The 17,986-nt window shown below is 49.4% G+C and overlaps 1 protein-coding gene across 3 annotated transcripts in view; it reads left to right on the top strand.

Annotated features, from left to right (window-relative positions):
- The first annotated feature begins 1,871 nt into the window (after positions 1 to 1,871).
- The window catches only part of GDNF (glial cell derived neurotrophic factor), a 28,126-nt gene continuing 12,011 nt past the window's right edge, over positions 1,872 to 17,986 (top strand). Inside the window, exons 1-2 of one of the 3 annotated variants that reach the window (XM_056112177.1) lie at positions 1,872 to 2,219; positions 6,587 to 6,685. In XM_056112177.1, the coding sequence (XP_055968152.1) occupies positions 6,613 to 6,685 (73 nt within the window). In that variant the 5' untranslated portion in view covers positions 1,872 to 2,219; positions 6,587 to 6,612. Of the gene's footprint in view, positions 2,220 to 4,201; positions 4,339 to 6,586; positions 6,764 to 17,986 lie in introns of those variants that run through there. The other 2 variants (XM_056112176.1, XM_056112178.1) reach the window with 2 other exon arrangements.

Raw genomic sequence — 17,986 nt, 5'->3', positions numbered from 1 at the left:
ATGCAGTCCCCAGAACCAGCAGGAGCATCATATCTCTGAGAAGGTACATTGGGACCACTTAATTTTTCACTCCACTTCATCTTAAACCACAGGAATGTGACTAAGGATAATTTTTCTCCCACCCTAACTTCCCTGACAAACCTCCAAAGAAGCTGCTCTCTGTCTTGAAAGAGGTTTAATAAAGGTGATCTTCCCACCCTCTCCACAACACACACACACACACACACACACACACACACACAGTGCCCATACCTTTCCCCTGTCTGCTGTATCAGCCCCCTGAAGAATACATACTCCCCAACAAGCCCATGAATCATCCCAGGAGAGGAACATGGATGAAAACTGAGCCCGTGGGTGCTTTCCCTGGTCCCAAGTTAATAAAAATGAAGGAGGGATCACCATTGCCCCCCAACCCCGTTGCCACCTCGTAATGAAGTTTCTTGGCTTCCAGAGAGCAGGCTTCTGCTTCTTAGCAAAGACAGGCCTTATTCAAAACCCTGTCTTCAAGTCAGAGTTCCTGTTCTTGCCCTGGAAGAAAGAAACGTCTTTATGTGGCGAGTATGTAAGGACTTGCCCTCCTCCTGTCCTCTACAAAAGAAGCCTCTGGCTGCTTCTGGTGGCAAAACCACCAATAAAAGGAACGCTGAAAGGTTTCACCTCTCCCTTAGGAAGAGCTTAGGGAGGGGAACAGGTACCCCACCCACACCTAGTGGCACCCCCATTCCCCCAGCCCGCCCAGGGAAGCGCCTGCTTCAGTTCCCCACCTGCATTTGGGAAAACCTGAATGGAAAAGCAGGTTTTGCCCTACCTCCCCTGACCTGTTCCAGTCGACGTGATCTTACGCCTTTGGAATTGAGGGTTTTGAATGTATGTGCCTACCCCGCGCCTGGTATTACGTTACAACCGCCTGAAAATGGAGCCTAGTACCGAGGAGCCGGCCAGCTTCAGAAGCCTTCTTCGTTGCCTGCCATCTAATACATGATATGCAAAGCCTCTGACTTCAGCCAGCAGATATTTGGAGATCGTGTTGGCCCTCAACTAAATGGGGACTAAACTAATGTGTGTTTGGGTCAGAAAGCGAATCAGAAAAGCCACCGGAGGGCACGTCACGGAGTGGGAGCCCTATAAATGCATCCCCACGCTCCGCGTCCGCTGGCAAACGCTCGGCTTCTTGCACTGGGCCGCTCGCGCCACATCTCTCTTCGTGGTGGTTCTAGAACTCGGGCCAGCAGCTCCTCTCCTCGCCGTCGCCTTCTGCCCTTGCAGAAAAGTCCGAGGGCTGGACCCCCGACGAGGAGGAGAGGTCTTCGACGGGCGCGAGGCAAGCCCGCCGCAGCGCTCCACCCGCCGGCGCGGCCGCCCTGGAAGCGCGGGCGCCGCCGCGGTCAAGTTGAGATTGCCCCGTCCTCGCTGCGCCCGGCTCCGCGCATTCCTCCGGATCTCCCCGGCCAGGAGGAGGCGCGAGCCCCGCCGCGGCTCCACGCGCCGAGCGCTCTCCCTGCTCCCCGGGGAGGGCCGCCTCGCGGCACCCACCCGGCCCCCGAACTCCCGCCTCGCGGGCTCCGGCGCCTCCCGGCTGCTCGCCTCTCCCTCCCCCATCGCCGCCGCCTCCCAACCCCTCCCCTCCCGGGGCCCCGCGCCTCCCCTTCCCCCACCCCGGCCCCCCGGCCCGGGCTCTCAAGGACCAGCCTGCGCTCCTGGCGCCCTGATGTCTTCTCGGGACTCTTGGCGCTGGTTGACGTGGTGTCTCGTTCGGATTGCCAGGCAAGACCTCCTCTCCCGCGGCAGCATCCGCCCGGCCCGTGTCGTGCTCGTAGGCGCTGCGCCGGGAGAAGGCGCCGAGCGCGGCCGCCGCGGCTGAGCCACCGCCGCGCCCCGGGCCCGCGCAGCCCCGGCCGAGAGCGCCGCGCACGCAGCCGTGTCATCCTCCTCCCGAGGCAGCGGCGGCACCTCCGACCTCGTCCCGCGGGAGCGCCCAGGGCCGGCGGGGGAGCTGTCGGCATCCCTCGCCCGGCTCGCGGCGGCGGCCGCGGGAGCCTTGGCCGCCGCCTCCTGCGCGCCTTCGCCGCCCGGAGCGACCCCTGGATTGCGAACACTTGCCCCTGACCTCCTGGGCGGGGCGCCGCGCTCCTGCCCTCGGCCCGGATGGGTCTCCTGGCTGGGACTCGGGGCTCCTGGAGTTAATGTCCAAGCGGGGGTCTGCAGAGACCGGATCCGAGGTACGTGGGGCGGCGAGTGGATGGGCGGGGGGGGGGGGGAGCGCCGGGAGGAGCGGCGATGGGCGCTGCGGGCGCGGGAGACAGAGGGGCGCGGCTGCACCCGAGAGCGGGCAGTGATGTTGGAAAGCGAAAAGCCTCAAAGGAGCGGGGGCGCCGGGCTGTCAAAGGACTGGGAGGGTTCAAACGCGGGAGAGGCAGGCTTTGAGGAGAGGCAGGTGGCCTCCCTTGTGGGCCAAAGCTCTCCGGTGCCCCCCTGATGCTGAGGGAACCCGGAAATGTCCTAAAGGGATAGTTTTGCGCCCCGAAACCTCAGTGGGGAGCTCTTCTGTCAATATTCGGGGCGGTGCAGAGCTGGGATCAACTCTGAGCCCACTACGCCAGGGAACTGTCACTCTGAAGGGCCAGCTACGAGGTAGCATAGCGGCTAGTGGAACTTGCAAGTGAACTTCTCTGGGGCTGTTGCAAAGAAAGCGCGGGCCTGGGGCGGACTTGCTGCAAAGGTGCCAAGAACCTAAAAATAGAAGGTTCCCCTCCCGCGCGCCTTCTCAAAAGCCACGTTCCTGGGCCTTTGAGGGGGACCCGATTGCTTGCACTTCTCTAATGCCTGAAACCACCTCACCCTGGGTGAGATTGGAAGAGGGGCTCTTAGAAGAATCCTAGACGCAAAGTCTCCGCCTCGAACAGACTCTTGAAAGTCCACCAAGTCTCCGCTAGGCCGCCAGAATCTGTGTGTGTGCGTTTGTGTGTGTGCGTGTGTGTGCTTTTCTCTTTTTGTGCGGCGTGCTCCCCAATAACACCCCCCACCACCACCACACACTGCCTTGCACCGCCTAAGTGGTGAGTTAGCTGTGGGTTGGCTTCAAGCTGTACCCGGTGCAAACTAACCTCTGGGGCTCGGGAGAGGACTTTTGTGGGAGCCCCCTCATCCTCCTGCGACCCCCGAGATTGGGCCTTGACTGAATCCTTTGACCTTTCCCTTAGTCTTCTGAATATAGTACTGCAAGGACCAGCGGCTGCTTGAAATGCTCGCGCTTGCCCCCTCCCCAAAGCCCAAGTGCAAGGCGCTGACTTGCCTGCGCTGCGAGGGTACCAGTCTAGTCCTCGCGGTTTCGCCAACCCTGCGCTTTCGCTGGCGAGAGCGCGGGAGTGGAAGGGGATGCGGTGTCGCCTTATCAAGAAGGAGCAGGTGTCCGAGGAGCCCGCGCGCCCCCAGCCCAAATACCCAAGCACCCGGACCGGGCAGTCCGGACCCTAGGGAGAGTCAGGCACGCCACTCCCCAGGTTGCAGAAAGCTTCCCGCATCCTTCAACTTTGGTTCCCCCGACCTAGAGGTCAATGATGATGGGGTGATAAGCCCTTGGTCAGTCTAAGGGCTCGGTGAAGCAAAGAAATACACCTTTCAACTCTGTCCCCTATGAGTTTAGAACCATCTTTCCACCAGCACCCTTAGCACCTTTCCTTTTTCTCTCCCTGAGACCTAGATCCTGAAGGCGAAGCCCAAACTTCCCCGCCTGCGTCTCAAGAAGACGCGGGGGCACCGGCGGCGGGAGCCCTCGCCCGCGCGCGTCGTGAGGCTGTCGCGGTGACAGGGGAGGAGAAGGGAGGAGAGGGAGCCTGAACGCAGGTTGCCAAGAAACCAGATGAGGTGGGCTGGCAGGAGGAAATCTCGGGAGGAGAGAGAGAGAGGAAGGATCCCGAGAAACAGAACCGCGGGGGAGAACTCCCAGAAGTTTTGCGGGGAGCATTGGGCTGAGAATGCTCGTTCTCGGGTTTTAGACTTGAGGCAGCCTCCGGGCCGCGTGGGCGCGAGAGGACTCGGGCGGTTTCTGGTGCCCCCTGGTGCCGGGAACCCAGAAGCGCCCCACCGCGAGCGGCTGCTTCTTGCTGGGGTTGCTCTGGGGGGGGGGGCCCGGGTGCCGGCGCGGCTAACGCGTCTCCTCTGCGCTGCTGCGCGCGTGGGGCCGGGGCGCACCGCCCGCCCAGCCTGCGGAATACGAGCACCAGAGCGGGGACGCCTGGAGGTCCCGACGGGAAGGACAGCGGTGCCCGCATGTGGCAGCGCCGTTAGCCACTCGGAGTGGGGCCAGAGACCCGTCGGGCAGATGTGCTGTGAGAACAGGTTAAAGAGACAAGGGAGCCGCGGAGTGTGGAGGGGAGGAGAGGGGGGACGAAGAAGGGGTTGAGAAAATGATCCCAACAGGCTGATGAGCGACCCCAGACACCCCCACCCCCACCCCAGCCCTGTAACCCGCCAATCCGGGAGCCGGGCCCTTTGGGCGGCAGCGCCCCACGTCTCGGGGAAGGTGGGAGAAGCGCCTTCCCCGCCGCCGCCGGCCACGGGAGCCTGCAGCCACCCCTAGCAAGCGCGGAGTTTTTCAGTTTCCCGTTGTGCCAGCTTCGCCACACTTAGAATTGAGGATCTCCACGTCCAATTCAAAAAGCCCTCTGTGGACCAAGCGGGGGGGTGGGGGGAGAAGGGGGGATGCAAAAGCCTCTTAATGCGGAAGGGAAATCTGGTGCCACTGCCGCTTCCTGGCGGCGGACACCGCGATTTGGAACCGCGCATTAAGCCCGCGCCTCGCGGCTTCGCGGGAGCCGCCTGCCGTGTCGCTCGCACCCGGGAGCTGGCGCCCTGCGCGCGGGGCCTGTGCGGGGAGTGCGGGGAGTGTGGGTGCTCGCCGCGATCGCCGCGAACGCTCCTACATGTACTACCGCTGGTCCATGCGCCCGAAGCCAGAGTCTCAACCGTTTCGCCGGTTGCTGAGCCGCTGTGCGGGGCAGGGAGCACCCATCGCTCCGGGTTGTTGGGACTGCCTGGTCCCTACAAATTCCCCAAGCCCGACAGCTGCAATTTACAGTGAACCAACAGAAGCCCCGAAGGAAATGCATTTATCGCTGCAGCGGTGGGAGGTGGCAGACGAATTAAACGCTTCCCGGGGTGGCCTACTAAGAAACCCCAGGAGGAGAATAGGGGGGTGGGGATAGGGGGAGGAGGGAACAGTCGCTAGAAGGGGAAAGTGCGAGGAAAGAAACTAAATGCTGTTGAAAAGGGACCCAAGTGTTTGCATTTACCTGGAAACTGTCTTACTCTGGCCCTGAAGTTCACTGCGATTTTCCCGAACAATCCGTTATATTTGGGAGGAGAGAGTCGGCTGCGTAAATCTCACTTGAAAATTCCCCTGGACTCTGAAAGTTGAGTGAGCTAAAGGACTGTGCAACACCACATCCCGGAGTGCCCAAGTCACCTGCCCATTTCCAAATTGGATGGGACGCTGTCCGGGTTGTCTTTATCTCTCCGACCTCACTGAGTAGAACCCGAACTCTCTCCCGTCCCACCCACCTCCTCTCCAGAGCCCCAGCAGCTTTAAAATGCCTGGGCTTGAGAGTCGTTGAACAGGAGTGACTCTCGGGGTTAGGGAAGCTAGCTGGAGCGGGATAGAGAGGGGGAAATGCAGAAATTTAAGGCTAGAATGTCACAGTGCTGCAAACAGAAAATCAAGGGAAGTGGTGAAGAACTAATATTTTGGAGGTCGATGCGATCTCTACTTCCTAGCCGCGGTGGGAAGGCGTTTATTGAATGCTGACTTTACCTTCTTCTCAATCCTTTCATGAGTTATTTCCTGTTCCTAACCTTAAAAGGTAGAACTACTGTTGTCAAACCGAGTTGAAGTTTCAGAAAGTAACCCCGGAGACTTTCCCATTCCGACCATAAGTCTAAGATCTTGCAACTTTCTTCCAGTGAACAAATATCTAGATGGGAAGCGTTAAAGGAAGGCCAACAGTTGAGGGAGGGAGGAGGGCGGACCGCCGTCGGAGAGGCCCGCTGGACCTGGCTAGGAGCTGTATCAGGGCCCCGGGAAGGGGCCGGGTGCAATTGATTTTATTCCTGAAGTGAAAGGCGGCGGTTTGCTTGGCGTTGAGGGTTGGTTCAGGGCCGGGGGAGCCAGGCGGGAAGGAGCGGTCTCTTGGGCAGAATAGCGGGGTGCACCGTTGCCCTCCCCCCCTTTCCCACCGCCAACAAGGAGTGGAGGAGAAACTGCAGGACAGTCGAAGAGACTAGTCAGGAACCCTGGGATCTCTGTGTTGGGATCCGTGAGGACAGTGGTTCTGCTAGGCACTGTGACCCTCCGGATCCGGTGGCACCCCAAGAACCAGCCCCAGGGAGAAGCCGCCTCCAAAAGGGGAGCCTGGGGAAGAAGGAAACGGGGAGTCAGGAAGAAAGGCAGGGGTGCCCAGGGAAGCTGTGGGCCGCAGCCGCAGAGAAGAGTAGGGACTAGGCGTGGGGCGGGAAGGTTCGCAGGCGCCCGCGGGGATGGGCGTCCCCTCCTCTAACGCGCCTTCCCCGCTTCTCTCGGCCGCCCGCCCAGGTGCCGCCGCCGGACGGGACTCTAAGATGAAGTTATGGGATGTCGTGGCTGTCTGCCTGGTGCTGCTCCACACCGCGTCCGCCTTCCCGCTGCCCGCCGGTAAGAAGCCTCCCGAGGCGCCCGCCGAAGACCGCTCCCTCGGCCGCCGCCGCGCGCCCTTCGCGCTGAGCAGTGACTGTAAGAACCGAACCCTCCCCCGCGGGGGGACGCTGGCGGAGCCCCCACACACCCCGCCCGCTGCCCGCGCTCACGCACTCACGCGCGCGGCCAGCCTCCCGCGCCGGTGCTGATGCCTGGCTGCAGCCCAAGGGCCCCTGGCGGTTTGTCGATGGCACGTGCTGGTCATTTAGGAGGTAGCTCATGGGACCTCCTTTCAGTCTCTTCTTCATTCCCACACCCCCCGCCGTCCGTCTCTCTGACTGTCTCTCTGTCTCCGTATCTCTCTCTCTGTCTATTACTATTTCTCTCTCCCTCCTTCCCCCCTCCCTCCCTCTCTCCCTCTCCCTTTTCATCTCCCTCTCCCTCTCTTCCTCTCTTCCCTCTCCTCTGTCTCTCTCACTGTACCTTCACACCATTTCTTCTTTCTCCCCTATTCTGTTTGGGTCTGTTGGTCTGACTAGTGAATTTGAAAACGATGGCATTTCCCTCCTAAACTGAGCTTGCAAAGGAACAGATTTTCCTCAAACCTGGCTAAAGTCAGAGGTGACCCCGAGGGCCTTCTTTTTCAATACAAGCAAGTAGGTCTGTCACATCAGTCCAGAAACACTTCCAGTTCTAGAGAGACTTCAAGGTAACTAGTGCTCAGTAAGCCTGAAGGCAGGGACAGCTCCTCCTGTCCTGTGCACATGACAATGCTAGCTCTAAAGAAAAGGCAAGCTGGGTCACATTAGAAAATAAACCTGGGACTGAAGCCACAGGAGTTAAAGAACTTGCCTTGCATACACTGAGCCCAGTTTGATTCCTGGCACCACCTATGTCTCCTGATAAACACCATAAATGATCCCTGAGTGCAGAACCAGGAGGAAGCACAGCCAATATTTTTTCTCTTTTGGCCAGAAAACCAAAATAATAATTACTATTATCAATAGCACTGCACTGTAGCACTGTCCTCCCGTTGTTCATCAATTTGCTTGAGCGGGCACCAATAACATCTCACAAAAAAATTGTGAGACTTGTTGTTACTATTTTTTGCATATCAAATATGCCAAAAACTTGTTGTTACTGTTTTTGGAATATCGAATATGTCATGGGTAGCTTGCCAGGCTTTGCCCTGCAGGCGAAATACTCTCGGTAGAAATGGAACCCCGGTTGGCCACGTGCAAGGCGAATGCCCTACCCGCTGTGCTATTGCTCCAGCCTTGATTCTCTGTATGAAAGATGTTTTAGATAGCAAGCTTATTAGGGCATGTCCCCTGATAGAACTTACTCGCTGGTCTTCAGAATTTGGTCTGTGCATAAAGAAAGGTATGTAGCATCATGTATCAGAGGTGGCTGGGCAGGTATAAAAGAGCAATAGGGATTTTGACACAATAAGGCAACAGTGAACTGTAGCCAGGCTATCATTCAGGATCCCCTCTCACCCCAGCGCCACCCCCCTCACCCCCCCCCCCACAATACCTCATGGCTATGCTAGTTATTTTGCACTTGAAATGTACTCTGGCCATATGTACAGTGGAAGCACCACCCTCCAGGTCAGCCTTAAGTTGAGAGGCCCCTGCACTTTATAGGCGTGAACTGAAAAAACGAACAGCTCAGGAAATGGGTTGGGCTTATTTTATGCTTCATTGTAGTAAAGGCATCTTCTTCCAGACACTCTGAGAGAGGAAAATTGTGATTCCATAAAGGAAGAGAAAGACAGACAGACAGACTTGGGGTTGGAAAGAGAACAAAATTGACCTCTTAAAATTAGAGCAACTCTCCCAAGAGTTTCTGTCAAATAATTTTATAAACCTATTTTTAAAAACCTTAGTATCAACCATGAATTTCCATTCATATTCTGTGTAAATTTTTCTAGATGGAACTTTTAATATTTTTTTGGTGCCATTGTAAGGTAAAAGGTAAAAAGGTAAAGGCCCTCCCGTTGATCGTCGATTTGCTCGAGCGGGCCCAGTAACGTCTCCATTGGAGACTTTGTTGTTACTGTGTCTGGCATATCGAATACTCTCGGTAGCTTGCCGGGCTCTCCGAGAGGGGCAGAGGAATCGAACTCGGGTCGGCCATGTTGGCCGCTTGTAAGGCGAACGCCTTACCCGCTGTGCTATCGCTCCAGCCCATTGTAATAATAAATAAAATAAAAAGGCCCTCCCGTTGATCATCGATTTGCTCGAGTGGGCCCAGTAACGTCTCCATTGGAGACTTTGTTGTTACTGTGTCTGGCATATCGAATACGTCACGGGGAGCTTGCCAGGCTCTGCCGTGCGGGCAAGATTCTCTCGGTAGCTTGCCGGGTTCTCCGAGAGGGGCGGAGGAATCGAACTCGGGTCGGCCATGTTGGCTCCAGTGGCGCAATCGGTTAGTGCGCGGTGCCATTGTAAGTAGTTTTTTATTGGTTCAAACAGTCTAGGCCAGAGAGACAGAACCACAGTGATAGAGAATATTCTGACCTCTGACCAGGACATCAGGAGAGAAAAAGTACCTGTGCCTTATGACAAACCAGATGCACTCCTAGAGATTTCATTGGTATCCTGCATCCTGTCTCCCTAGGCTTATTTAAATGTTAGTACCTATTTTCTGCCTTTGCTTTCTACTAACTCTGAGTTTGGACTTACTTACTTTAAAATTTAATGAACAGTTGCAACTATATTATTAAGAGAGGCCTTTCTGCTCTAAAATACCTATGGGCCATTAGATTTGCCACCTAGCCTTAATTCTCTGCCTTAAATTCTTTGGAGAGTTCTTTGGAAAGAGACTCCTGAGAATAAATTCCTGTTCACTGGAATTATTACCTGGAGAACTTGAAAGAACCCTGATGCTGAATGGCACCCTCTAGTTAACTGTGTGTTAACTAGAGATTCTGATTTAGTTGCTTTGGCGCATAGCTGAGTATCTGGATGCTTATTTCCCCAGATGAGTCTAATTGTACAGTCAGGAGCTGAATTGCCTTTGACAAAATAACTCCCTAAGACTGTGCTTCATCTAAAGCACAACTAGTCACAAAGCAAACAAAGTAGCAGCAATACTTAATATTGTGCAGGCAAGGTTATGATGTAAGGGAAAGGGTCGATGCCCTTTTCAAAAGCTGATGCTCAGTTATGTTGGACAATCTTCTGACTATACTGTTTACATGTGAACCAGCAGATCACACTTAACTCCATCGATCCTAGTAGAAAGTTGAAAGAGAAATGTTCCAAGCAAGAAACTGAGCTGCCTTCTAAGCCAAATTGACTTCCTTCCAGGTATTTTCATTTCAGTAGCAAGCTGTCAGTGCAGGGAAAGCAGAAGAATGACAGTGTGCAGACTTTGAACACTCAACCAGTGTCAACATGCCCGTGTCATAGGGCTGACATTTATATTCTGCTTTGTGCACCTGGTAGCAAAACATTAAGGCATTCATTTATTTGAAGACAGAAAGTACCATAAATTCCAGTCCTTCTTCCCTGGGGATGCTTACAACTCAGTGATCAAGCTCTTCCACACCACGAAGCAATCATTCCACAATGTTAAGCAGGGAATTGAACTCACCCTATCTGCACACCCACCCTAAAGAGTTTGTTTTCTGTTGGTCCCTGTGTAAAAGAAAGAGCCACCATTCTGATGCTAGCATTCTCACAGTATGATCAACCCAAAGAGCATCCATAACTTGCTCACTTGCATGCCTTGTGGTCCACTCTCCAGGAAGTGGGCATGACTGCCTCCTGCAGCAACATTTAACCTATTTAACTCAAACAACTTGTTTTCCTCTGGGGTCCTCCACGACTTTCCCCTGTAGTGATTTCTACTCTTTCATTTTGCTTTTTGCCAATATAGCTTTCAAAAGGCAATGAGTGGGGATAAGGACTCTAGATGGTAAAACTTAACAGCTATCATAGCATTTAAAGCTGCAAGGAAATCCTGGCTGGTCCTTAGACGTAAAGGGTCACAGTAGCTTGTCCAAAGTGACAGAGTTGCTGGGATCACAGTTTCCACAGCCCAGTGAAATGCAGAGCCTTGATTTTGCTATCTAGGTGGTTAGAGGAAGATCTTGAACTAGACTAAAACAGTGTTGCACAAAGCTGTCTGAATTGTAAAGGTTAATTAGTTTTACTCATAGTTTAACCTCAGCTATGTGTCATAACTCTGAATGTGATTTGCAGGAAGAAGCATCGAATGTGAAAAATCAGTAATCTAGGGTCGGGGCATAGTTCAAAGGGTTAGTGTACATGCTCTCGCATGGGGGAGGCCAGGGTTTGATTCCCAGCATCACAGGTCCCCTATGCAATGCTGGGAGTAGCTCTTGAGCAACACACTAGCAGTTGTTCCTGAGCAATATTGGGTGGGATCAAAAATAAAAATAAAAAAATATGATGTAAAAGTACAGCTTCATTCAACAAATAGTTAATATGTGTAGATGCCAGGGATTGTCTTAGGTGCTAGGAAATCTGTGATATACCTAATTAACTTCATGGGATATACCATAATCACAGATAACCCCAAAGCTTATGTAATATAATGAGGTCAGTGCTAAGTCACAAATCTATAGAAACTATCTTATAAGTGAAGTTACTGGATTCCCAAACTAGCCCACAAAAATCTATGTAAGCCGTATCACTGGATCAGAATTCACATTTTGAAGCCAGAGTCCCTGTGCAGGGTGCCAGGTCCCCTAATCTGCAGAAGGAGGGAACAGAGCATGAAATCAGAGTTTGCACTAGCAAAGCTCAAGTTCCCAGAGCCAGATCAGACCATGGTTTGGATCCCATCCTTGGTGCTTAAGCAGCTGTTACTTAACATCTCTTAAACCTCAGCAGATTAATCTACTACCTACTGTGTAATAGAGAGAATAGCATCAATAATAAAAAGTTATAATATTCTTCAAATACTCCAAAGGTAGATCTTCTGCACCCACCCAATAATTATGTTTTCTCCTCTTGCTTCAGCCTCTGCCAAGACGTTGTTTTTAATTGGTGGCATTTCCAGCAGATAGCACATGGAGGGTAAAAGACATGCAGCCCCTCACTGAAGATATTTCGGTCCTCACAAAGAGGAGGTAGCTCAGCCTTGCCTGGGATACTGGTCCCCCTTGTACCCCTGGCTCTTCATAGGCTTACTAGCCCTTTCCTTTACCATTTTCTGAGTAACCCACCCTCCCACCCCCGCCAAGGAATTCCCCTCCCACCAGTCTCAAGGTGGGGAAGACTCTTGATAAGGGAGTTGAGAATTGGAACCTACCTGTATTGGAGCATCATGTTTGTGTTTTAATGATGGCAAATATGATAAGCCCTTGGCTTTGGATTGCAAAACTGAAATTACCAGATAGTGGTGTGGAAGGAACGGGAGAAGCGGACAAAGAAGCAGATTAGAAGTGACAGAAGGAAGAGGTGGAGGGTCTGGAGTACTTTAGTGGTGATGAAGGTACAGTAACTTCATATATCAAAACCTTACATGTTAACACTATTGCAACCATGTTACCTAAACCGTAAGAAGAAGACATAAGAAATAAGCCAACCCAAATAAATATTTAATTTTAGGACATTTAAATCAAGAAAAAATAGCTCTTTAGATGTTTCCTAAACCCAGACAATTAAACTTTTACTAAACTTTAGTACACTTTCAGCCCCTTGTTATATGACCAAGGAAGCTTCGAATTGACAAGCTGGTTAAATGTTATACTTTTTTATCTAATGTGATAAGATAGAGAATTTGGAATAAGTAAAGGCTATTACCCATTGCTTCTTATTTGCTTTAAGAACTGTAAAAATGAGCAATTATGTAATAAAATAGCTACTGGAGTCAGAAAGGGGATCTACCACTTGGAACCAGGCTCTAAGAATCAAGACATTGTTTAAGACATTGTTTCCCGCCTTTGGAAAGGCACTGATTTTCACTTGAGATCTGAGACTAACCTTGTATTTGGCCCCAGACTGGAAACCTATTTCAAACTTAATTTGAATTAGCCAGTCCTAGGACTTCAGGATTCAATAGTCCATAAGCCCAAGAATTATGCTAAAAAGATTCTAATTTCATTAATAGAAGAATAAATGCTATTGAGTAAAGAGAAGGCTCAAAGAGCAGTGGTGCATGCTTTCCTGTGGAAATTCTAGGGTTCAATCCCCCAGGCCATAACGTTCCCTCACCTCCTAGAAATAGCAGGCATGGTCTCTGAGCAGTGTGCTGGGATTAGCATATACCTTAGCATTGCCGGATGTGGTTCCAAAACAACAACAACAAAATTTTAAATAAAATAAGAGATAGTTGGAACTTTTGAGATAACTCTATTTATTCAGCATTTCATGGTCCATATAACCTTCATTCAATTAACACTTATTTTTAATCACTAGGCTCAATCCAGAAACAAATATCAATATCTTTCATAAACTAGGCATCAAAAATGGCAAAATTGTTAACTCTCATAGATGAACTCTAGCTGTAAATTCTGACTAGGCAGGTGGGTGGGAGGATGGAATATTAGTCAGACAGCGAGCTATGTCTAGGAAGGGGCTTACATGAGCTGTGGTCATGGTAAGAACTGCTGGCAATGAGGTCACTGGGATTTGGATATCAAAGAAGGAGAAGATTCAGGGAAGAAAGAGGATTTGAGCTGGAATTTGAAAGATGGATATTAGTAAGTAAAGTGAAGGGAGAGAGGCACATTATAGACTAGAGAGAAGCATGGGCAAATTTGTGGCCATGACATGGAGAAGGAGCAGGTGGTATACACAAGGAGGGGGTTCTGTCAGCAGTGGGGACAGGTGACAGGAAGTGATAGAAAGGAAGGGTATCTCAGCAGGTGATAGCCAACTTATGAAATGCTACAGACTCCAGGAAAATGCGATGATTGCTTTCTTTTGAATGGCAGTAGGGACGTTCAAGCAAGCAGGTGGCAATGAGAAGGATGTTGATGTAAATTATTTTTGCCACAACAGTTACTCAGATGCCCTGACTGCTCATGGATGGGCTCTATAACAAAGGCATATTATTTATTTTGATGAATTATGCCCTTATTTTTTAAAAAGCGTCATAGTTCTCAAGTAAGTCAATAGCTACAAATAAAAACTACTAAACTTAGAGCCATAACACCTCTTAGCTATCCACATGGTTAATTTATTATTAAGAAAATAAGTTTTTTTGTGTCCTAAAAACAAGTAGGTTTGAGCTCTACCAGACAAACGGATATATTATTATTCCCACTTTACAGATGAAATGAGACTGTTATTCAAGTCCACAAATCTAGTAAGTGGTGAAGCCAGAATTCCAATCTCAGACGTCTAGTCCTAAAGTCAAAATTGTTTGACTTAAGGCAGACTGCACTCCCATATTAGAAGATTAAGAAAGTGCAAACATTGGCTTGCTAAAAATATATCCACTAACTCTGAAACACAGATTTCCAGGAAAATCAAAGGAGCAGGCTCATAGAAAGAAGCAGGGAGTGTTAAGTTTTCTTTAGATCATTTCTTTGATTTTCATTTGGGCTGCAGTGGGCCTACATTCCTCATATTAATCAGTACTCCAAGTTCAGATAAGGACATTTTAAGGAAATAAACATGGATTTCTTGGTGATTGGAGTGAAATTACGGTGGGTAAAGCACTTGCCTTGTACGTAGTCAACCAGATTCAATCCCTTGAACCCCATGATCCCCTGAGTACACAGTCAGAGTATGGCTCCAAACCAAAGAAAACAAACAAAGGTGGATTATTCTAAATACTCCTCTAATATTGATGCTTTTTATTTTTAATTATATAAGACTCTCTAACTCTGAGGCAAAACAATGTCTCTAGAATGTTTGATAGATGAACCATAATGTTTGATAGATGAACCATACTGAGGAGGTCTTCTGGTTTTACTCCTGGTACTCAGAAATTACTTTTGGCAATACTTTTGGGACCATATAGGATGCTGGGAATTGAACCCTAATAGACTGTGTGCAAGGCAAGTCCCCCCATCCACTATGCTATCTCTCCATCCCCTGGGGAGGATTTCTGGAAGGTTCTTATTTGTAAGAAAGGGGTGATTTCATATGGGAAACTTGGGGTGACTACCCAAGTGCCCCAGCACTCACTGGAATAGGAGTCGGTTTGCACAGATAGTGTTGAAGTGTCATTGAGAAACAACCATGAGTAAGCACAATAGATGAAAACAGCTTTATATAACTCTAATAAGATCATTAAAATAGAAAACCTTGGTTTCAAAAACCTTCAAACTCTTTTTCTCTTGAACATATGTGTATGTGCATACACACACACACAAAAAAAAACTGCTGCCTGTTTCCAAGGTGACATCTAAAATTTTTTCACATAATTTAAGTTGTACCAAATACCATTTTCAGCATATTCAAGGAGTTCTGTATGTGTTTCAGATATATTTTGGTAAAATGTTGGAGCTGCAAATTATCCAAATTGATCAGCCCAAATAAATTTTTATCAGAAGAGATTTAACTTCATTTTCAATTCAGAAAGTGTTAACTTTCTAGACAGCCACACACTTCTACTATTAATTGGATGGGTGGGTAGATGGATGGAAAGATGGATGGATGGAAGGATGGATGGATGGATGGATGGATGGATGGATGGATGGATGGATGGATTGACGGACAGACAGACGAACGTATGGAGAGATAGCCAGATAAAGATAAAGCTTCAAGTCTTGCCTTAAGTGTCTGATCATAAAGAAATTTGGAATCACCCACTTCAATATATCATGATATAGTCATATAAAACTTCCCCTCAGTAAGTGTATATAGAAGAGTGAACACCCACATACCCTTAACCAAGACTGACCTTAGCACTTGACCTCATATTTTTTTCAGAACCATTTGATAATTAATGGAAAACCTAACATCAAATATGTATCTTTACATATATCTTCTAAGAACCCTAGAAACACAATTCAATGATCAATTACAGGAAATTTAACAGTAAGCTTAAATTTAACTCTGATCCTATTGCTAGTTTAAATTCAATGTTGCCTGCTGTCGCAATCACAATTTTTCACTCTCTAGGTTTGTCCTTAATCAAGGATCGCAAATTGAATTTCACTGCTATCTCTTTATTCTCCTACAACAGACCCAAATCTGTATTTCTCCTTGGTGCTAGGATTTTTGCCCAGCACAGTCTCTTTTGCAGACTGCCTTCAGTTTGGATTTGTGGTTATTTCCACACAGCTAGAGTCAGGTAAACATCCTTGGAACATTAAGTTCCTTATAATGTGTCCTCAGGTCAGGAGTCACCCGTATCCATTTGTCCCAGGGAACAGGCGTGCCTGGCGGTCTCATATGGCACCTACAGGTGTTTATCCCCTTACATGAGCAGATGAGGCTTACACATCTCCCCACCAAGCAGAAGGGCAACTGAGAACAGGCGCCTGGGGGAGGAGGACTGGGAGCAGAAGTGTTCCCTCCCAGCTCACACATGAAGCTGAGATTTTATTCTCTTAAAATCACACCTTGGCCTCAAGGGGTGCATGAGATTCTGAGGGCTGTGTGTCTCTGTATGAAGATATTGAACTGCATAGCAAAGGGGCTAGAAAATGATAGCACATGTGCTATAAAACCAGATGCTTTTTCCATGGTTAATTCTGGGCTTTTTCAAGAACACAGAAGAGGGAGCAGAACTTTCCAGGCTAGTCTTGCTTTTTCTGCCCATAGGTTGTAGACAGAGGCTCCAAGGCCTCCCCTCTGTGAAATATGCTTGTCTAATAAGAAAACTTTTCTACATCCTTCTTGGGATTGATTTGTCCAGAGCCAACTTAAAACCGATCTCCCAGCTCTTGCCTCCTGTACTGTCATAGCCTTAGTACAAACATGCCAAGCATCTGCCTTCTTTTATGCACCTTTTGTTAGACACCTTCAAGACACAGTGCTGAAAACCTTTCTTCCATTATATATAAATGGACTTTCTCCGTTATATTTCATGTTTTAAATTTGAGGAGAGGTCACAGACAAATGTCCTGGGGGACTGCTCTTAGCTCTGTCCATAGGAGTTGCTCCCAGTAACGCTCTGGGCCCAGTCACTGACAAGGCAAGCATCTCAATCCTTGTGCAGCCTCAGGCTCCACTTGCCCCATTTAAATGGAAAATTTGGGCTCATAAATCTATTCCAAATATGTCTGAACGCAGGGTAGCTGAGTCCAACTGTCTTGTTACCACATGTTCACTTTGGCCATCCCAAGACACTCCTCCTAAGAAGAAAAGGCCTGAGTGGGTTTTATGAATGTGGTCCTTTTGAATGATGCTTATATCTGATTACCTGGAGATTCTGGGTTTCCAGAAAATCCATTCACATTGGGGATAGCCTCTCCTTTCTCTCTCTGCAAGAAGCACAAAAGCTCAAATGACAGAGAAGACTTTTCATTCACCTGCTGTCATTTCCCTTCACCTCGCCTTAGTCACTCCTTCTTGCTCAGCCCCTCTAGAATTCAGGCTGTCTTTTAGCCACTGCACCTGGAAAAGATTGGATGAAGAATCTCACGGAAATTCAGAGATCTCTGGGGCTGTGGGCAGTGACTTGGAAGAAAGTGAAAGAAAAAGACTTTTTTGCATCTAGCTTTGGGATTTCCCCTGGAAAACCACCTGCCTCTAATAGTGGCTTTTTGTGCACTGAATTTGATTGAGTAACTTTCTCACCTTTCTCTGTGAAGATTTCTATGAGGGTAGCACAGAAGATAGGGTACTCCTGAGCACAGTGTTGATTGCTGTGTGTGAAATGCTTTTAGCTCACTCCAGGTGGTCATGGATTAGCTAACAAATGGACACCCTACTGACTGTTTGCCTGGCTTAAAAGCAAGAGAATTCACCTCCTTCCCCAAGGGGTGCCAGGTTTTATTGCAGTCAAATTATTAACACAACTATAATGAAAGTATAGACCACATAGGTAGAAATCAGTGCAAGGCCATCAGAAAGAGAGAAACAGCAGGGAGAACCCACCTCCCTCTCTCTCTAAAGGGAGGGTTTTGTCTATTAGTTACATTGGAATTATTTCCATGACATGTAGGAAAGAACCCGTTTTTTTTCTTAGTGAAGTTGTGGGATAAAAACTGAAGGAAAAGTATGATAAGTTGTGCCATGTTGGCCAGAGTAGATAAAAATGGTTAGTACAATTGTTTTGGGAGGCAGAGAAATAGCATGGGAGGGTAAGGCACTTGCATTCAGTTGACCCAGATTCAATTCCCAGCACCACATAGAGTCCCCCAAGTCCTGCATGGAGTGATCCCAGAACACAGAACTATGAGTAAGCCCTGATCACAGCTGAATGTGGGCCAGAAACAAA

The sequence above is a fragment of the Sorex fumeus genome, unplaced genomic scaffold, assembly GCF_029834395.1.
Source record: "Sorex fumeus unplaced genomic scaffold, SorFum_2.1 ptg000015l, whole genome shotgun sequence".
Lineage (NCBI taxonomy): Eukaryota > Metazoa > Chordata > Mammalia > Eulipotyphla > Soricidae > Sorex > Sorex fumeus.
This window is presented reverse-complemented; position numbering and strand designations above follow the sequence as displayed.